The sequence below is a fragment of the Drosophila simulans genome, chromosome 3L (genome assembly GCF_016746395.2).
Source record: "Drosophila simulans strain w501 chromosome 3L, Prin_Dsim_3.1, whole genome shotgun sequence".
Lineage (NCBI taxonomy): Eukaryota > Metazoa > Arthropoda > Insecta > Diptera > Drosophilidae > Drosophila > Drosophila simulans.
The window spans coordinates 8,267,923-8,288,246 of record NC_052522.2 but is presented as its reverse complement, the minus strand read 5'-3'; the positions used below and the strand labels follow the sequence as shown (position 1 = coordinate 8,288,246).

Here is a 20,324-nt window from a genome sequence, read left to right as displayed (position 1 = left end):
TGTTGGGCTCTCTATATGCTGGGAATTTCGGTTTTGAGCTTAAAACTCACGATCCTTGCGCTTAAATACTTGTAAACTTTGTATGCCTTTTTAGGTTATGTCGAATAATCTTGCGATTTAACGCGCTTGCATTGATTTCTCGTTTTGGTGAATATATTGCATTGATTTAGATTCGTTTTTTTTCGTTTCGGTTGTCGCACATTAAATATATCGCCTATTTATAAATATATATATATATATATCGCCTTAGGTGTAGTAGATATACGAGTATGGCAAAAATTGTGTTTTTCGTGTGTGAGGGACTAGAACATTTTGCTGACGAATTTAAAAACCGATCGATCTCGATTATCGTATATGTTATGTATAAAGCCAGTAAAAAGGGATTCGTAATACAAATTGAATTATGCATATTTTCTCGTTCAACTTTTTTGGGAGATTAATTGATTCGTTTCGAACTTACAAAGTACTATTACAAAAACGTTCAAGCTTTGTATAAAAAATCGAGGTAAACTTGATAGTGCATCGGATCTGTTTGGGGTGTTGTGTCCTCAACGTGTGTGAATCCTTGCTTGCAATTGGTGTTCATGGGAAACTCAGAAATCTGTGTTCATTTGTATTTTTGTTTTTTAAGTATTTATTTTTTTTTTTTGGAGGCATTCGCCACCGAAGGCATTTCAATAATGGCTGCGCTGCGTTCGATTCTGATTCTTATTCCGATTCTTCAATATTCGGTTGGATTGGCTTTGGATGAAACGATGGACTACTTATAGATGGGCTCATGAGCATGACACGTGAAAGAAGCATTGATCTAGTTGAGATACAATATCCTAAGATGCCAGATCTTTGTCTTTTTCCTTAACTTTGTTTTTTTTTTTTTGTTGTGAGAGCAAGAAAATTTGAATATATTTATATTCTTCGTTTGTTTGGGGTGGGCAAGTGTTTCTTCCAGAACTGCGTAGATACGAGTTATAATTTCTTATATATTTGTTTGCTCTTAATAGGAAGAAGTTAGATAGTCTTAATTTAAGTGTACATAGCTATATTTGATATCCAAGGGTTGTGCTTAAATTTCATCTCCGCCTTACTGGCAATATTTTAATCTCTTTTTTTGTTATTAAATTTTCGAACGGGGAAACGTGAATTGCTTGTGCTGGCTACGCCAAGTGGGGAATTCCAAGGACTCAATCTCCTGGGATCGCATAGCCCAGCCTAATCAAAGACACTAGAATAATTCGAATGTCCTTGGCCTAATTGTGGGACAGGTGTGAGTTTGGTGCTCCTAAATCGAAAATATTTACCATGCTTTTAGATTCTAATGCGAATTTTTTGTATTTTCCTTACGGTCGAACTTCTCCAACTTGGTTTTGTGTTTTTAATTTAGTAACACTAGCGTTTAACGATGGGTTCGCTACAATCTGGGAATTAATAATACAAATTTCTTGTTCACTTTTATCATAATTCAAATCATTAAAACTAATTGGGTTTGCTACAAACACAAAGCATATGCATAGTTTCTTAATGTTGGCCTACATATAAATTAAAAAGTAATTTTAGATTAACACGAATAAAAGAAACTTACTACATTAATAGAAAACAATTTCACCGATTATAAAATTCTAATTTTATGAATTTCGCAAGTTAAACAACCTAATTATCATAACAATATTCAAATGTTTGAGCTAGAGAAGTTCGACTGGTGATTGTTTTCATTTTGTTTTGTTTTTTCGGTTAAGGACTATCATCCGATTTAACAATCCGACGGCTGGGCACTTCAGGCGCTGTTCTTGGAGACAAACTCGCGCAGGATGTCGCCGGCCATCTCGATGTTGTTGCGCGAAATCCCTAGGGCGGTGATCGCGTTCTCCTTGGAGTAGCCCGCGTTCATCAGCCGGGCAATGTACTCCAGGTTAATGTTTTCGTAGGGCACGGTGCCGCAGTCTTTTTGATTGATCGTCACGTTCGCATAGAGCAGCGGCTGCGATTGCTGGCCAGGATTGGACCCATTGCCCGCCGCCGCCGCCGATGTCGTCGTTGTCGCTTGGCTCTGCTTGGCCGAGTTGGCCTTCTTTCCGTTGACCAGTGCTGCAGCGGAGCCACCACTGCTGGTGGTGCACAGTTGCGTGTAGTGGGAGGATGCCGAGTCCTGCCGGCTCAAGGTCACGCCGCGCGCCTCCATCGGGCGTGTATCGATCACCCCACTTATAGTTTCCGCCGGACCCACCTCAACGATGTCCTCATCCAAGAGAGAGAGCACCGGCGATGTGGTACTTGTTGCTATGAGCTGCTGTCGCATCAAATCTTCGGCCAAGGTGTCCACGCTCGGCGAGACATGTGGTGGAATTGGTGGAGCTGTCGTCTGCGGCGGCACATTGTCCAAGCTGCACTGAATGTTGTCGATACTCTTGCTGCTGCTGGGTGGTGGTGGTGCCGTGGCCTTGCTCGGTGTCTCCACGCCAGGTGAGGACTTTCGGGGTGGCAGGGGAGGAGCCACCACAGCTGCCGCCGTTGCTGGTGTACCCGTATCATGGAGATTCTGCAAGATGGCATAAGAACTCGAGCTGGAGGCATTGTCGCTGCTGCTGCTGGTGCTGCTGTGGCTGCAGTTCTGCGGCAATTTCTGGCCATACGTGGAGTTGGCAACACAGGAGCCAATAAGCGGTGCACTCATCCGGTTAGTGTTCTTCTGACTGGAACTGGCCCCACCAACGCCACCACCACCACCACCTCCATTGCTGAGCACCGCCGAAGCAGGAGGAGCCGAGGGCTGCGGTTGCTGGTGCTGGGAGGAGGATGCTGAGGCTGCCACAGTTGCCACCGATGCTAAAGAGGAGGAGGAGGATGTGGAGGCGGCGGCGATCGAGGAGCACGAGCTGCTAGGCAGGCTGAGGGTGGGCGTGCCGCCGGCATAGAGATCGTTCTGCACGGCCATCAAGCTGGGCGTAGTGCTCCGGCGTCCCAAGCGTGGCGACGTGTGTGGACTGTGCTTCTCAGCCGCCACCGTGGACGAGGTGCTGAGTGCGTGCAGCGATGACGTGGCTATGTTGAAGTCGCCAATGTCCTAAACATATCCAGAACAGAACAGAAACAGATTAAAGGTCTACTTGCAGTTCAGTGAACACACCGGGCATGGAATAATGAAACTTGAAATGTTTTCGTTTAAGTCTGATGGACAACGGTCTTGAAAAGTATTTTTCTTTCTATAAGAAGTGTAATTCCGATTTCGTTTTTCTATTATTCCATGTGAAAACTTCCAACTGAACAATGTGGACCACTTAAGCAAATAGTTCGCTGATCATAGAGCATGCCGCTGGCTGGAGGAAATTGGCATGCACATCAAACAGAAAATCTGAGGAAAACAAGAGTCACTAGTAAAAACAGAGCTAAATAAATAAGAGAACATATAAATCAATTCAAACCAATATTTAAATATTCATATTATGCATATATTTTGTTTTGATTCAGTTGTTTTTGTTTTGTTTTGTTGTTGTGTGGTTGTTTTGTTTTTAGCCGTAAACTTATTAAGGAAATCAAAAACTAATCGCTAAATGTATAAAAATTGCATTAGATGTATTATATAAATAATCGTTATCGTTATTGTGTACATTAATGCGATCTGATTCATTGTTATATTAAATTAACGAAGTGAGCCGAAAGATGGGTTCGATCTAAAATTTGTAAGCTAATACTTTTCGTTCGTATTTTTGATAGCAACGAGCGCTATGAATTCTGGCCTTGTGACACAGGAAATCAATAATTAATTTACATACAATCTAACTAAATTATCGATCGATTCGAGGCCTCCTATGTTTAGCCTGATTTCTTAAACTTTTTCGATTTTCTTTTTGTTAATAATAAATTACAGTCTTAGGGCAGCGCGTTGGCTGCTTACAAATAAAATTGAATTGATGGGGGGGAAGTAAACGCACGCTACTACAAACTAAATGTATCTTTGGAAGTATTAAACAATAAACTAAAATGAAATAAACACATAACGGAGTACAATGAACAAGAGAATGAATCTAGAGTAGGGATAGATACAAAAATACTGCGGCATACAGGGGATAATCAAGCTCGATGTGGAAGAGAAAATTCAAAGAATAATACAGAGAACAGGTTACAATTATAAATTCCATAGTGCCTATGTACAAAAGTGCAATCGAGGGCGAATCGAATCGATTAAAATATGATTCATAAACAGAGGCGAACGTGATCAATAGATAGAGAGAGCGTGAGAGTGGAAGAACGAACAACTAAACGAACGCACACAAGCCAAACCAAACCGGCGGAGAGAAAACAGAGGAAGCGATAGCAAACGATGGTTGATGAGCGACTTCCGGTCAAAGAACTTTAACTACGTTATGCATGTGCTCGATGGACAATGGTTGTGGTTGTACTTGTGCTTGTGATTGGGCGTGTGTGCGTGGGTCTGTGGATGTTAGTTGCATGAGTTTGGCTAATAATTTAAATATGTTACAGCTAAACAAACAAAATTAAACTCGAAACTGCCACTGCGAACTGCAGGCTAAACATTAAACTTATATAAACAATAGCAGTTGTAAAATCTAAAATATATAATGTATATATAGGCATATATAACTGTATAAACGAACCAAAGGTAATCATAAGAGTAATATGTATATAAATAGCAGCACAGGCGGCAGCGGAGCAGGCGGATCAGGCTGATCAGGCTGTGAACAAAACTATACCTCAGTGTCGTCTTCTTCCTGCTGCTGCTGTCGCCCATTGGTGACGTTCCGGTTGTGTTGCTTGCGCGGATCGAAAGCGTCCACAACGATCTGTTCGGTGCCCTTGATTTCGGCCCGACAGAAGGGGCAGCCCTGCAAGAAATCAATAGTTAAGTGGATGTTGTTTCAATACGGAATTAACTCCGCTCACCTGTCCCTCAGAATCCACTTGCCAGGAGGTGAGGCAGGGAGTGCACAACAAGTGGCCACATGGCTCGATGCGGATATCTTTGTCGTTCTCCGCACAGATTTTGCACAGCTGAAAGGTGCTGCCTATAATGCCAAATAAATACTGGTTAATAAACAAAAAAAAATTTGTTGTCATACGACAATAACATACCCATTTCACAGTAAAGTTCGTATTGCTCTTGGGTGACGGTTATGTGGTCCTCGGTGGGACTTTGAACGGCAGACGACAGATCCGGATTGTACGCTTGGCCATCTGGGTACAAGTAGAAGCCCTCTCTGAAAGTCAAACAAAATGATCAGTAACGAATACGCTCTTATAATACACTTAAGAACTTTATGCTCTAGTACTACTACTATCCCTCACCGATGGCCATCGAGCAGCGCCTGGCACAGCGACTTGTTCTGAGGGATTGTCTGCAGAATCTCTCCCTCGGCAGTTACGTAGCCGATGGCCCATTGGCCCAATCGTGTGCAGGAGAGCCGGAAAACGTAGCTGCCCGCCTTGAGGATGTAGCGCTGTAGGCGAGCCTTCACCTCGTCGTATGTGAGAAACGCCACGTAGCCCGGATGTGTGACGGCCAGAATCTGCCAGTTGCGTAGCAGGGTCACCCAAGGCTGAAAGAGGCGTGTGAAGACGTCGAACTCGAAGTTGGAAATGAAGTCGTTGCAGGTAAGATCGATAGTGGTCTTTAGGGCCATGGCCTCCAGGCCGGAGATTATGGGGTGTACTTTGTTCAGCTCCTGCCGGAAGATCTTCCAGGGAACCAATGTGCTGCAAAGGGAAAGGCCAAAAAGTCAGTATGTGCTATTTGGTACAAATAAATTCTTTGTTTGAATCGGAGTTCTAAAGATTATCTAGGAGAATTCATATGTAACACAAAAAGACAATTCTGATAAAAAGTTTGGGAAGGGAGTTCACAATCATATATGTTTAAACAGCTTGAAAAGCTGAGGAGAAAACTCCAAATATATAATGTGCGGTTTTTGCTTATAATATATTTGATATCCATTACGTAGTATTATCCTTTTAAATTCAAAATATGCGCATAAACATTTGTACCCTTCGTAGCTGCGCTAAGACCGAACCGGTTGAAACTGGTTTGATTCAGACACGGAATTGGATATTCACAGTCCCAATTCTAGTAATATTATCCATATCAAATCGCAATGAATGAACTGCTTTTAAGTTGAAATATAACACTTGGTTTTGAAACCGCACTTTAAACAACTAATTCATTTAGTTACCAATAATACCAATTAGACTTGGCATTGTTATGGTCATGATGTTTCACTGTCCAATAGGCGACACTCACCTGTTACCGAAATTGCTCTTCCAAAAGTCAGCCGCATCCGCCTTGGTGATCCGAAATTGATCCCCGGCAAAGACACCGTTGGGAAATATGGCCTTCAGTTCGCTGAGCATGTGGGAGAAGACCAGGCTGAGCTTGGTGAGATTGCGGCGGTAGTGGGAGTTCTCGTCGAACATCTTCTCCTTGCCCTCCTTGAACAGCTTGATGGCCTGCTTGCACTTTCGCATCAGGTTGTTGATGAACACGTTGAAGTGCTCGTTGGCATGGAGCAGGTGCATCTGGTCCTCGTTCTTCGAGTAGATCAATCTCAGGCGCTGGTACGTATCCGGCAGGATGTCCAAAATAAACGGTGGACTATTCTTAAGATTCATCTTCGGCTGCTGGCACAGTTTGACCACCTTGTCCATCAGCTTCCAGGTCTTCTCCAGCGTCTTCTTGTCGGTGGACAGACGCTGCGAGACGCAGGCTTCCGAGATGGCGCCGTGCAGCTTGGAAAGCAGCGATGGGAAAATCTTTGGCTGCGATTGCACACGGGTTCCACTGCCTCTCGTCGCCATCTTTTCTCTCTGCCGCTGCGCTGCTGACTGCGCTGCCTCTGCTTCCTCTTCTCAGCTCTTCTCCTTCTTGCTGTTGTTGTTGTTGCTGCTGCTGTTCTCGTTGTTGTTGTTGGTGTTGCTGGTGGTGCCCGTGTGTAGTAGTAGTGGTGACTTTAGTACGATTTTCCCCCACAAGCTAACCAAACGCGATCTACCCGATTGGGTGCCCGATCCTCACGGCTTTATCCTTGCACCTGGCGTGTGCATTTGGGGCTACGCGTTTCGGCGACGTTTGCGTTTTTTAAACCCACACAATATTTTCGACTTTTTCAATGAAATCTCGGTATGACCGCGGCCGCAACGCCAGTAAATACCAACCGAGCTCGCACGTCTGGGCACACTGATCGAAGGGTTGCATTTCGCAGTGACGTCACCGTTGACCGATGTAAAATGTCATTACAAAATGGCGAGCTTTTGAAAAAAAAGCGTTACAAATTTATTAATTTAAATAATGAAAATTTTAAAATAATTTGAATAATCATTTTGGAAAAAGGTTTAAGAATAATAGAATTAGACAAAATAATCTACTGGTAATGATTTTGTTTTATAGTTTCAGTCTGCATGGTAACAGTATTTTTATTGTTTTCACAGTTTTCCTACATCTTGTTTAATATTTAAAACTAAGCATCGGGGATAATTGAGTAGAAAATAAGACGAAATAAGCATGAAACCTGTCATGAAAATATGCAGATTCTCACATTTTATAAATGAAAAATAGTACAATGCAAAGGAAGGCAATATTTTTCGTATCTTATACATCAATTTAATTTAAAGTCTTAGATGATCGACTATCGCCTTAAATGCGACTTGTGTTGCAAATTGATGCGCCATACAAAGTATTTCTTTCCTTTCAGGGAAGTACTCTGTATGTACGTATTTTTCCTGCAGAGGCGCGAACTCTCCCCTTGCCATATAATTTCCGCCGTTTATCGGCCGATCCAGCATGCCGGGCATTATTTATATAATACTCGCACTGGTTTTGGTTGGCGAGCGGGTAAAAAAAAGCAGTGATTAGATGGAAAGAAAACCCGCAGAACAGGTGCGTGGCTTTGGCCTTCTATCGTTTATTATGGCCATCTTTTCGCACACAAACGGCTGTTTCTATCTTTCTATTTTTTAATATGCACTGCCACTGCAGCCGCAATTTTCACTTTCCATTTTTATTGGCAACCGCAGGCGAGTGCCGTCAAATATTTGGCCAAAAAAGAAACTGCACGGCTGCCAAAAGGTTTTTACGTCTCCGCGCCAGCCTGGCTTTCTTTTAATTAAATTTTGCTCTTCTGTTTTCAGTTTCTTATTTTTTATTTTTTGGCGGTCTTTTCCTATGGTTTACCCCCCATCTTTTTTTTGGGATCTGCAGCTCGTCGTGTTTGGGGTATTAGTTCTGGGCACTGGCGCTTAAAGCCGAGTCACGCCTGTCATATGCAGTTTGGCTTTTTCCGTCGAGCTGAGATCGGCTCGGCGTTTTGTTTTGTTTTTTTATTTTGTTTTGGACCTGGCTCTCTCTGTGATCTGCCCAAAAAGCTAACTGTAAACATTCACTTACTGACCTCTTTTCCCATGCGGCGGCCACTTCCACCTCCACCTCCACTCAATTTTCTTTAATGCACGCGACTCCGCCGCCAATGATCTGCTTCTTCACCTTCCTCCACCCGCCGCCAGCGCACAGTGGTTCCAAAACATGTGGTAGTAAGCACCCACAAGGCATTTCCTAAAAATTATGATTTGTTGCACAAAGTCGTGAAAGAAATACTCAGAAGAAAAAGGAGCATTGATATTGAAAAAAAAAAAAACATTAATTTGTTAAATAATAAGTTGTTTATGAACTGTGGCCCGTACCAATACAATTCAATAACCACATTTAATATTATGTTTTGCTTAAGAACATACATGAAAACTTAAAAGTTGTAAAAATTGTTGTAACACACACTTCAAAATTAATTTAGTAATAATTATTAATTCCCTTTTTAGTTACTAGCAAGTTCTTGATTTAGGTAACTTTACTTTGTTTTCCTATTAACATAAGCTAGAATTACTTAACTAAAATATTGTTATATAAAACATACATATAATACCTAAGACAAGGTGATAAGGTCTAAGCTCTAATAGCGAAACTATGCCAAAAAGTCACAATAAAATCTTAAAATATTTTTAAGTGAATGCATAAGTAGGCACACCTTAAATTGGCATCAGGACACTGTGCAAGGTGATAGTAGGCTATGTGTGTGTGACCCTTATTCGCAACAGCCGCTGAGGCGTAAAATTTATGGCTTTAAAGTCTACAAGTCTATAAACACAGCTTCCAGGCTGCACTTTCTACTGCAACTGCAACTGCCAATGCCAATGCCACTGCAACTGAATCGTGGACTCGGATCGTGAATATTGTATATTGGATGTGGGATGGGATGGCTTGGGTTTGGGCATCGGAGATGTTGGGGGAGCACGGACGTGGATGTGGATGCATCTGATCCGATCGAATCGTATCGTATCGAATCGAATCGAGTGTGTGCGTTATAATTTCAAATGCGGCGCGCCTTTTTGGCTGCATTTTGCTGCCACTTTTGGCAAATTAAATTTGTACGCAAAACCGATTAGGCCAGGCAGACATGACCAAGTTGTTATTTTAAATACCGACAACTCCATTTAATCAATATGCTCCGGCACCCAGCAATGCACTCGGAAAACCAGTGGTTTAAGTTAATGAAAAACTAATAAAAAAAACGTATAGGTTTTTCTATCAAGCTTTAATTTATAAATAATTCTTTTTTGTCTGGCACTATAGGAAATTATCGTAAACTTTATGTGTACTTTCATTTACTAAAGAAAAACCATAAACTTTAAAAGGATAGATTGAGGTTACTAAAAACATTCAAAAAGATCAAGACTAGATGACTTTTTAATATTCACTTGCTGCACTCAATATACATATATTAGTTGTATTCTATTACAATACACCATTGCTGTTATTGTACATTTTACCTTTTTTTTTATTTATTTTTTCATTATTTTTCAACTTTAAAAACTTTTAAAGCGATGCTTCTTGTCCAAACTTAAAGTACTCTTGATTTAGTATTCAAAAGATGAGTGAATTGTTTCGAGTGTAGCTGCAACAACAACAGCGCTGAATGCTTTGCTCTGCCGGCGCCGACAGCGCTGCCTTTCACCCATATAAATTTCTTTTCATTGCAAATTTTTTGCCATTCGTCGGCGCATTGTCAAACCTTCCAGTCGCATTTGGAGCCCAAGCTTTCCGAGATTTCAGAGCGACTCTAGAGCGCACTAAACAAAGGCCTAAGAAAAAAAAGTTAAAAAGGCGAAAAAAGAAACAGAGGCGAAGACGACAATACGAATTGTACAAATCGGATGCGAGCGCGAGTGTGTTAGTGCCCATTCATTCATTCATTCATTCGAGAACAATAAAAAAGAAGAAATGAAATACGAAATGCAATCGCCGCAGTTGCAGTCGCAGTCGGCGTCGCAGTAGGCGTCAGCGGAGGCAGCGGCCGAGGCAGAACAGTAGCAGCAGCATCGAAATCCGAAAGACAGATCATTTTTCATATGCGAATCGAAACTCGAAGAGCGCGCATCAAAGTCAAATTCAAACGACGAAAGAGTAACGGACAAAAGCGAATTGTTTTGTGCGCATAATAGAAACGAAAAAAAAGAAAGAAAAACATAATAAAAAGCAAATAAAAGGAATATAAAGCCTTACCAGAACCAGTAATTGAAATCAAATTAAAGGCGGGCCGTGCAAAAATCCACAAAACATCAAGAAAAAGCCATAAAGCCAAGGCGATAAAAAAGAAATTATGCTCCATTGTGCGATTGTGTGAAAAGGTCAAGTGCCCGGCAGGCAAAGGGAAAAGCGAAAGAGACAGAAGACAGCGCAAGACACGGGAGCTTAATGTTGATTGGCAAACGAATGAACTCGTAAAAGGGCGCTAGAGAGAGAGAGGGCAACACAACGACATCGGTTAACAAGAAGAGCAGGAAGAAGAAGAAGAGCAGGCCAGGCCCAAATGACCGCAAGATTACCGTTAATTCGAACAGCTTAAGCGCCATTACGAGCAAGTTATATAGTCCATATACTATATAGCACCTGGAAGACCGACCGAGGAAGAGAAAAAAAAACTTTCCTCCACCGTGAGCCGCAGCCGCATAAAAGTTTGCTACTATTTCAATTTCAATTGTTAACGAGCGAAAGCGCCGCACGCCTCAGTCTCACATCACGCACGCATCCGATCCGAGCGGCAACAACAAATCATCAAGCGTCTAATAGGAAAAGTGCAGCAGACGGGCAGCGAAAATGCACCACAAACAGCATCTGCATCTGCATCAGCAGCCCCGCGCTTCAAAAGCCACCCAAACACAGGCCCACGGACTTGGCCAGACTCCAAGCCAGATCGCCAGATGCAGCCATAACCACAGCCCCAGTCTGGGCCTCAGCTTTGGCGGCACCAAGAGCCAGCGACAGCTGTTTGGCGCACTCTTGGCCATGTTCACGTTGGCGGCATTTGCGTCAACCACCAGTGGTAAGTCGTACACTGCGAGAAATCCCAGAATGAGTGCTACAAGTTGAGTAGAAAGTCACTGGAAGTTCTCTTAGATCATTCGAATCTCTTGTCTCAGATTCTCACTATTCAAATTGTTTATTCCCGTCAAGAAATGAATCAGCTAAAGAAGTATGCGTTAATTCAGATTCAGCAAGATTCCATCTAATAAAATTAAAATCAGATTAAGCTGAAACTGGGTTCCTTAGTATCTAATGTAGTTAAAGATAGTTAAAACAGAGCATAAAAGAGAAAACTGACTATGCAACTTTTAAAGCATTGTTAAAGTAAAGAATGCTCTTTTTAAATCCAGATTAGCTCATATTTTAAAAAGTTTCAAAGGGTATTAGTTTTCCTCTTGCTAAATGTACTTTCTCCTATCACAACATTATTGGGTTGCAGTTAAAAACTGTGGACAGAGTTCTAGGGAAACCCGAGTTCCTGAGCGGAAAACGGCAACTGATCTTGAGCTAAATGAAAGTTGCAGACAGACGGGACAAGTCGCAGTGAGTGCCGTCTCAATTACCGCCTAATTTCTCCGGGTGTTGAAACGGAGAAGGTGAATCGGGGTCCGGATCTAAGACCTACAGCTGTGCGGTGGTAGAAAGGCCGTCGCAGCAGCTACTCAACTATCCATTTCTAAGGTACTACTCCGCACAAAGTGAATGTAAACTGGCACACACACACGCGAGAGTAGAGCCTCCAATGCCCCAACCCCTCTGCCCCTCTCCCCCGGCCCCCTAGACCACGAACTCCCCAGTTTGAGGCACTCACTCCTCGACGCACAACATGCTCGTAAATATTTTCGTGCACAATTTGTCCAACATTCGTATAAATTCATTAAAAGCACGAAGGGGCCATACAGAAGCTGGGGACCCTGAAAACGTAGGGGGGATGAGGTGGAATCGCTGGCTCATGGGGGGAAAATCAAGCTGACCGCACAGTGGCAGCGTGCTGGAAAGGGGGCGGGGGTCAATTGGGGGGTTACATCGTTTAAAGTTGACCCGGAGCGAAATGATTTGTTTGACTTGTAAGCGCGATCATTTGGCTAATTGATAACCGCACTTCATCGGAGATTGATGGGTGAAAGATCAATTAGTTTTGGATGCTGTGATATATGCTCGCATGCATACATACATATATATATGTACATACATATATGTTTTAATGGCCCCAATCAGTGGCGCCGTGATTCATTCATCTATGGGCTTGGTCATGTCGCTGCTCGCCACTGTGCCACACCAAACCGGAGCAAACCGAGTGCACATGGTGTGCTCCATGTGCATATATAGTAGATATGTATGTATGTACATATATACCCAGCATATATCATGCAAAAGTCCCTGCCCAGCAGTGCAGTGCATTGGTTGCTGGATTTTTCCACTTTTGAAAATTATACGGTGGCTGCTTTTATTATTTCTCTCGCCTTTTTTTTGCAATTGATGGCATCCGATAGGCAGGAGCCTGCCAGCAATTCGCTGGAGGCCAGGAAAATGCACCTACACTGGGAGAAATCAGCGGAACATATGAACAAAAGTTAAGCAAATCAGAGGACTTTTTAAAGAGCAAAATAGTATAGTTTGCATGAGTGGTACAAATCACAAATCACACTTCCTCTTCAAAAAGATTCAGATTTTATCCCAGGACTTGTACCACACTTTTCTGCCAGTGCAGGATTGGTGAGAGTGGGTGGGGCGGTTGAGGTCGCATTGCTGCAATGCTGGATGAGATTGGCTGTGGTCTCGGCTTTTGCCTCTGACCATTCCAGCGGATCGTTTACATGTGCATTAATTCCTAACGCCGCTTAATTTTCTCCGCGCTTAATGGCTCCTCTGGATGCCGATGCCTCCGATTCCGATTCGTATTCGCATCCAGCCAGAGAAGCATCCGAGTCCATTAAGCTGAGAATGCGTCTGCTCGACTCACTGACTGGATGTTGAAATTTCCATCTTTATGGCCGGCAGCAGCAAATTGGAATAATGAACGTGGGTTCAATTATCGCAGCCAAACCATCGTGTGGCAGTCTCAAAGAGCGCTAATAGATTTTCTACTGCTGTTGGTTATGTGTATTTACGTGTGTATATCTTTAACTAAGTTGAGTGCTTCCTCCGGAGGCGGCTCTCACAGCTTTCTTTGCAAACAAAAAAAAAATAGAAGAAAAATGGGCAAACCAACCCAAACTAAACCAGCAGTTCCACATCCGACCAAAGACAACAGAAATGTTCGGCGCCGGAGGCAATTAGTGTGGAAATTTCACTTGCAGTTTTTAGCACAGATTAAGCTTACGATTTCTGGAGGGGATTAGCATGAACAATTATAGATGGAGGTCGTTGATAGTCCGTATGAACGAAGCGAGTGTATTAGTTGTGCCCAAACCACAGCCAAAACATAAATGCCATTGTGTCGTTTTACTTGGAATCGAGATTTGAAGACGGGTAACATTTGCCGTTGCCGTTAGTAAAAGGGAAAGAATTATTCAAGTTAATGGCTGGTTACTTGAGTCGGTCATGCGATCACTCCAGAATCAGCGACTGGTCTCGGATGCGGGGGAGGAGGGTCGGGTGGCGGCATGGACACAGTGGGTCACAACTGCGCAAAATGCCCTATGATCGTGCGGCTAATCTGACATTTGTATGCCCACGGTTGACTCTTCCGCATGCCACCGCTAAAGAGCTGTGGAAAATGCAAAGGGAAAGTTTCATTTCGGGCGGGCTCGAAACATAGTTACCCTGGGAAAATTCGTTGGACAACCGCTCATTACGTGCGGATAAGTAGTAATTATTACTAAGATTTGTTTAAGAAGTTCATATAACAGAGGAGGATCTACTGTCTTGCTTTAAGTTTCTAGATAGAACCCAATTAAATCCCAAAATCATTTCCATCTACAGGCGCTGTGACAGACTCACCCATCAAGATTATCCGGCTGCCGGCGCAGGCGCCAGTTATCCGCTATCGCAGTGCTGATGCGGCGCCGGACTCATTGCTGATCAACTATCGCCAGGATGCGCAGCCGGAGCTGTCGTCCACATTGATGCAGGCACCCGGCGCAGCGGCAGCTGCCTTGGAGTCGCTGCTGCGCGAGGAGACGGAGCAACAGCAGCTGGCACAGATGGGCAGACGGAATAGGGCTAGTACCACCGGCACCGGCAACTGTCCCCGATCCTGTCCGCCGAGCATCACCGTGGGAGCTGAGCCCGTGTGCGGCAGCGATGGTCTGATCTACGCGAATATCTGCGAGCTGCGCAAGAAGACTTGCTCCCGCAGTGGCGTGTCGCTGATCAAGGACGTGCGGGATGGCTGCGAGAGGTCGAAGGGTTCGGACTGCAAGCACCGCTGCAGCACGGAGAAGGATCCGGTGTGCGGTACAGACGGAAGGACCTATCTGAATCGCTGCATGCTGAGGGTGCAATCGTGTCGCGTGGGCTTGGCTGCCGTGAAGCTATCGCATGTGGGTCCTTGCAGCAACACGAGTGCCGTGCGTGAATCCTGTCCGGTGGACTGCAACAGTGCTCCGAAGGATGGACCAGTTTGCTCCTCGGATGGCAATGTATACAACTCCACGTGCGAGATGAAGCTGAAAACGTGTGGACAGGGTGTGGTGAAAACCAGCCGGAAGCACTGTCAGTCCACGCGAATGTGCCGGGAATCCTGCTGGCGTGTGGCGAGGCCCACTTGCGGATCAGATGGCAGACTGTATGCCAGTCCGTGCAAAATGCGCTCTTCCAATTGTGGCAAGCACGTCTTTGAGGTTCCCTTGTCCTACTGCATGTCGCAGGAGAGGCACGGAGCCTCCGATGCCTGTCCCACGGAGTGTCCCAAATCGGATACGGATTCCTCGTCGCAGTACGTGTGCGGCAGTGATGGAAACATTTACTCTTCGCTTTGTGAACTGAAAATGCTCAATTGCGGGTGAGTTTTATGAGCTAAAAATGGAGTAATGATGTTAAAATTTGATCTTTCAGTCCACAGCGCAAGTCCATTCAAAAAGTGAGCATGGACAAGTGCAAGAATCGATTGACCCGCTGCAAACAGCTGCCTCCTTGCAAGGACTTCAACAGCTTGTTCGGCTCCATCTTCAGCTCGAAGCGAAATGACAAGCTCTGCGGCACGGACGCCAAGACTTATAACAATGAGTGCGAACTGGCCCACGCCACCTGCCTGTAAGTATCCTTGATAGGATCATTGATAAGACATGGATCTAGTTTTTCACCTTCTTCTGTTTAGACGCGGCGTGAATCTGGCCCACATTGGTCCCTGCACGGATCTCAATTCGCCCACCAAGGATTGCGGTGATGCCTGCACCCGGGCGGATCTGGAACAGCAGCCAGTGTGCGGCTCGGATGGCAACACCTTCGCCTCCATGTGCGAGTTCAAGCGGCGCACTTGCGATCTGCGTGTGGTGCCCGTTTCGCTAAAGAATTGCGCTTTAACCGCCGACTGCGAATCGGATTGTGATGCCCAGCCGCCAAGTTTCGTCTGCGGATCGGATAACAATCTGTACAAGTCCGAGTGCCACATGCGCAAGGAGAACTGTGGCAAGCACGTGTTTGTGGTGCCACTGAAACGCTGCCTTGCCGCCTTCCAGCTTAAAGGATGTGCCCGCATCTGTCCGAGGGAATTCGAGCCTGTTTGCGGCAGCGACAATAAAACGTATCTGAACGACTGCTTCCTGGAGATCGAAAACTGCAGGGCGAACCAGACGGTGAACGTCAACTACTACGGCGCCTGTGGCCGCCCCGAAGCACCATCCACTAACTTCCTTTACTAGGACGTATGTATGCGTGGCGCCTTCATTTCACTTGGCATTTAATATTTGTAGGCTATAGTCTTGTATTGTACTTTTTTAAAACGATATTTATTGAGTTTGAATTAAAGCCCCCAACGAACTTACAAGGAATGCACTTAAGGCCTGGCCTGCATTTTACATCTAAGCCGAATCATCAAAGAGCTTGCTCAGCATAGCGTTGATCTCGTGCTGTCTGTACTTGACGTATTTGTCGGGATTCTTACTAAAATGCACTCCAGAGTAACTAAAAATAATACAAGATGGTTAGGCATAAGCTGACAAGCCCCATATATGCTTACATTTCGTAGAATCTATTGTAGATGGGCAGTATGTGCTCCACATTATCACGTTTGATGCCTTCGCGCAGGATCACATCGGGTATGGAGATGCCCCGCTGGATTTTGCATGCCTCCTCAAAGTCCTTATTGAAGTTCTGAAAATTATAGAGGATGTTTTTTTAAATCAAGAAAGTTTAGCTTATTTTAAAAATAAAAACCTACAGAAAATCTCTCCTTGAGCACACTGCGATCCTTATCCTTGACCTTGCCGGCCACTGGTTTGGGCAGTTCATCCAAGGAATAGATGCCCACCAGCATCTTGGACCAGGTCTTTTGATAGCTGGCCTTCAGTTCACGTATCATCTCCATGTAGCTATGCTCGCACTCAGGCTCAGCCAGGGTGACCAAATCAATAAGATTGGAGCGTTGCAGCGATTTGAGGATATAGTGAATGTTATTTAGGCGGAAGAGGTGCTTGGTGGCCTGGTCATTGTACTGCTCGCACTTGTTCATGATGGAAAGATTCAGTTCGGCCAAAGCTTTCTCTGTGAATTATAGATAGTGGTTTAAAAATGTTCGCACAATTGATTTAGTTGCCACTCACTTATGTATATTGCCAAGAGCGCCTTATTGCGTTCCTCAACCGGCAGCGCCTTCTTCATCAAAATGGTGTCCAATTGGGTGGAGTACAGGACATCCTGTGCCAAAATGGAACCAATCACATCGAAATGATCGTACAAGTGCTCAATAAACCAGATCGTATTGGAGGTCAGCTCGTGCACGGTGGCATCCTTTGGAACATTGCTTTGGCCCACAATGTTGGTGCTTGATTCGCCCTTGACTACGTCCAGGAAATGCTCCAATGCCTTGGCACCGGTATGCTGCAACTTTTTCAGGACTTTTTTCAGCTGTTCCCTTTGCGCAGGATCGTATGTGCGGTCAATATCCGGCTGCAGCAGTATAACCCGCTTCAGGGCGGAGAATATTCCCAACGCCGAGGTCCACTCCTTGCGGGAGATGCAGCGCAGGATGCGTTGGGTTATGGCCTCAGCGTCCTTGACCACCAGATCGATGGCATTATAGGCCAAGGTGGCGAATACCTCGTTGTGTTTCGACTGGGGAATAATGTCGATCATGATGGCTCGCTCCCAGTTAAGTAGCCGCTGGAGTCCCAGCAGCATGACCAGATACTTGTCCAGTTCCTGATCGCCATCCATCAAATCCTCGGAGGTCAGGTGATCGCTGTGCGAGGATGCCTTCTTAATGGAGAACCCTGTGGACTGCTCAATCGTCTGCGTCGCCCGTAAATATAACTTATTCGCCTTCTTTTCGAATCTTTGCAAAATAAATTAAATATATCTTATAAGAAAATTATGAAATTAAGTAATATTTCTTACATTTGCTGAAGACGAGCGGAGGTTGTCTTTTTTGGCTCCGTTTGGCGTCCACTGTGTCGAGGTCTCTGCAAGAAAACATTTTAAGAACATTAATTTGTATTGTTCATTGCCATTATTTTAATGTTTCTTCGGTTAAGGTACTAAAATGGTATCAAATTAAAAACTCTTATTTTTTAACCTTTTAATATGCATTTGATTCTTATGTGTTTATTAATTTTACAAATGTGTGTTTTACAAAAGCGTTTATACCCCAATTTTTTTGACAAAAAGTATTATGCAGTTTGCTAGCTTACGAAATAAATTTAAATTTGTAAATGAGCTTTGGAGCAACATTTTATGAGTTACATAGAGTTTTAAACTATACTATACTATTTAACTAAAAACGACAAACTTTAAGACGCCAGGTCTTTTACAATAATTTTAGAATACCTACTTAGTTATCCACATATATTAAAATCACAAAGTTTCTCTTCACATAAAACATGTTAAAATCTTAATGTACGATAAAAAATGGACATGCCAGTGATCCACTTAAAGAGTGTGGAGCACATCCATGATGCGGTTGCAATCCTCATCGGTATTTAGGCCGATTTTGACAAGATCAGCACGCTCCAAGGATGCCAGTTCCACCAGATCGATGTGAGCCTCTTCGAAATTGGTCACATAGTTCTCCAGGCCCATGTGCATGAGAATCTGTTCCACATTGGCGGCATGGTTCACCACGTACGAGTGGTTCGATGCTTTGATGGAACGACGACGCGACTCCAAGGCCAGTGAGGTCTCCATATTCGAGTCATCCGAACAGGTGTCCGGGCTGCTGCAGTTCTTTATTTCTCGCTCCGGCTCGATGATCTCCTCCTGCGGCTTGGGCAGCACAAATGGCGGGGGCTTAAGCTGAGTGCGATGGCAGTGCTGATGCTGATGGTTCTGCTTGGGCTGCACCTTCGTTGGCACTTTCTTGAAGGTGGCGAACCGCATGGGCGACACTGGACTCTTCTTCGTGCCCATATTCTCGATGGGCGAGAGATTGGGCGAACGGAAGTTGCCGAAGATCGGAGTAGAGCATCGCACGTTGGAGGTGTTCACCTTCAGGGTGTTCCATCTGCGCTCCTTTAACGTTGGCGTGCGATTAAACGTAATTTTGGTCTTGTTCGTGGGCGTGCGACAATTCTCCATTTTTTTTTAGATACTGTGACACAGAAAATGATGCGTTCTTTGCGAATTCAAGCTGGCAAATGGCGGACATCGAATAGAGACATGTAATGCCTACATGCACGAGCTTTTTCGAATAGACACCGTTAACCGAAACAGAGATGGGAAAAGCATACATATGATCATCATCGTACATATCGCTATTCATATTCTACTTCATACTATTTTTTTCGCTTAATATATATTTTAATACTAGTTAGAATATGGAAGAACTGTGTACTCACCAGAGCCTCGTGACCCCAACTGTTGCTCTTCTGGTGGTCCTTGAGCAGCTGCAGCGATCGGAGGACCACTTCGCCTCGTTCCGTCGCGTAGATATTGGTATATTCCCTTAAATTTTGCTCCAGCCAGTGCGAGATGGTGTACAGCTCCTCGCGCGTCGTTTGCGAGAGCTGCCGGAATGAGGTGTACTCATCGCTGGAATCGTCCTCTATGTAGATAAGATCCAGCAGCTCCACCGGTTTCAGCGGAGCACTGTGCTTCTTGAGGAGCATGCTGTAGTGCTGACTCAGACCTTCGCAGCCGGTGTTGAACAAACTGGTGACATTCTCCAGCTCCACGCTCTGGGAATTGTTGTGTCGGAAGTAATCGTTGGCATCGCGCAGTTTGGCTAGTGCGTCCAGGAACACGGAGATGTTTCCCTCCACCGGGCCCTGGTGAATCAACTGGCAGACCTCTTGGGAGACATCGTAGTGGGACAGGACACTTTCCAGGCAATTGAGAGTAGCTTCCAGATCTAGAAAAAAGAGGCGGTGACACATTTGTTTTTTTTCCGAAGTCCCATGGAGTTTATTTTCCTACTTTGCTGCCGTTTCTGGAGCTGCTCCGTCTCCTGGTACACCGGCAATATGGTCTGCTCCAGGTTTCCCAGGCGCTTCTCGAAGATTGTTAGAATACTGGACATTTGCGTGGACAGATCATGATATTTATCCACTCGATCTTTTAGCAGAGCTAAATTGGTGGCTTCCTATGAGGAAACGGGTAAGTAGGGAGGTTTTGAGCATGACAACTAGACGTACCTTCTCCAATTTATTGTGCGCCTGCAATGAACTGTCCAAATTGTTCATTTTCGAGCGTATATATAGCTAAAATCCTTTAAAAACAAACAATAGTTCTGATATAAAAACAATTCTTTATTATTTTGGTTGGACGAAACTAGGCATTTATACACACTGGCTTTGGTCATACTGCCAATAACCGCGTTGCCAACTACTTCGTACGAAATACAATTTTAACGGTTATTTCAGAAAGTAATAGATAC

At 44.3% G+C, this 20,324-nt stretch overlaps 4 protein-coding genes across 4 annotated transcripts; 1 reads left to right on the top strand and 3 right to left on the bottom strand.

Moving 5' to 3' along the window:
- Nucleotides 1–960: 960 nt before the first annotated feature.
- On the bottom strand, nucleotides 961–7,196 carry LOC6737281 (E3 ubiquitin-protein ligase CBL-B-B). Its single transcript, XM_039293490.2, has 6 exons — nucleotides 6,248–7,196; nucleotides 5,299–5,706; nucleotides 5,086–5,210; nucleotides 4,897–5,018; nucleotides 4,707–4,838; nucleotides 961–3,058 (listed from the first exon to the last, which is right to left on the bottom strand). Exons 1-6 carry the CDS (start codon nucleotides 6,799–6,801, stop codon nucleotides 1,772–1,774), a joined length of 2,628 nt encoding a protein of 875 aa, XP_039149424.1. The 5' UTR covers nucleotides 6,802–7,196; the 3' UTR covers nucleotides 961–1,771.
- Nucleotides 7,197–10,032: 2,836 nt separating this feature from the next.
- LOC6737280 (agrin) lies at nucleotides 10,033–16,291 on the top strand. Its single transcript, XM_016169942.3, has 4 exons — nucleotides 10,033–11,372; nucleotides 14,279–15,299; nucleotides 15,353–15,550; nucleotides 15,615–16,291. Exons 1-4 carry the CDS (start codon nucleotides 11,147–11,149, stop codon nucleotides 16,156–16,158), a joined length of 1,989 nt encoding a protein of 662 aa, XP_016030999.2. The 5' UTR covers nucleotides 10,033–11,146; the 3' UTR covers nucleotides 16,159–16,291.
- On the bottom strand, nucleotides 16,227–20,244 carry LOC27208660 (exocyst complex component 7). The gene is made up of 8 exons (XM_016184228.3): nucleotides 20,083–20,244; nucleotides 19,865–20,030; nucleotides 19,288–19,799; nucleotides 17,852–17,916; nucleotides 17,059–17,789; nucleotides 16,677–16,999; nucleotides 16,476–16,609; nucleotides 16,227–16,420 (listed from the first exon to the last, which is right to left on the bottom strand). Exons 1-8 carry the CDS (start codon nucleotides 20,128–20,130, stop codon nucleotides 16,318–16,320), a joined length of 2,082 nt encoding a protein of 693 aa, XP_016030997.1. The 5' UTR covers nucleotides 20,131–20,244; the 3' UTR covers nucleotides 16,227–16,317.
- LOC27208437 (protein matrimony) lies at nucleotides 18,018–19,114 on the bottom strand. The gene has a single exon (XM_016184005.3). It carries the CDS (start codon nucleotides 19,025–19,027, stop codon nucleotides 18,383–18,385), a length of 645 nt encoding a protein of 214 aa, XP_016030998.1. The 5' UTR covers nucleotides 19,028–19,114; the 3' UTR covers nucleotides 18,018–18,382.
- Nucleotides 20,245–20,324: the final 80 nt, after the last annotated feature.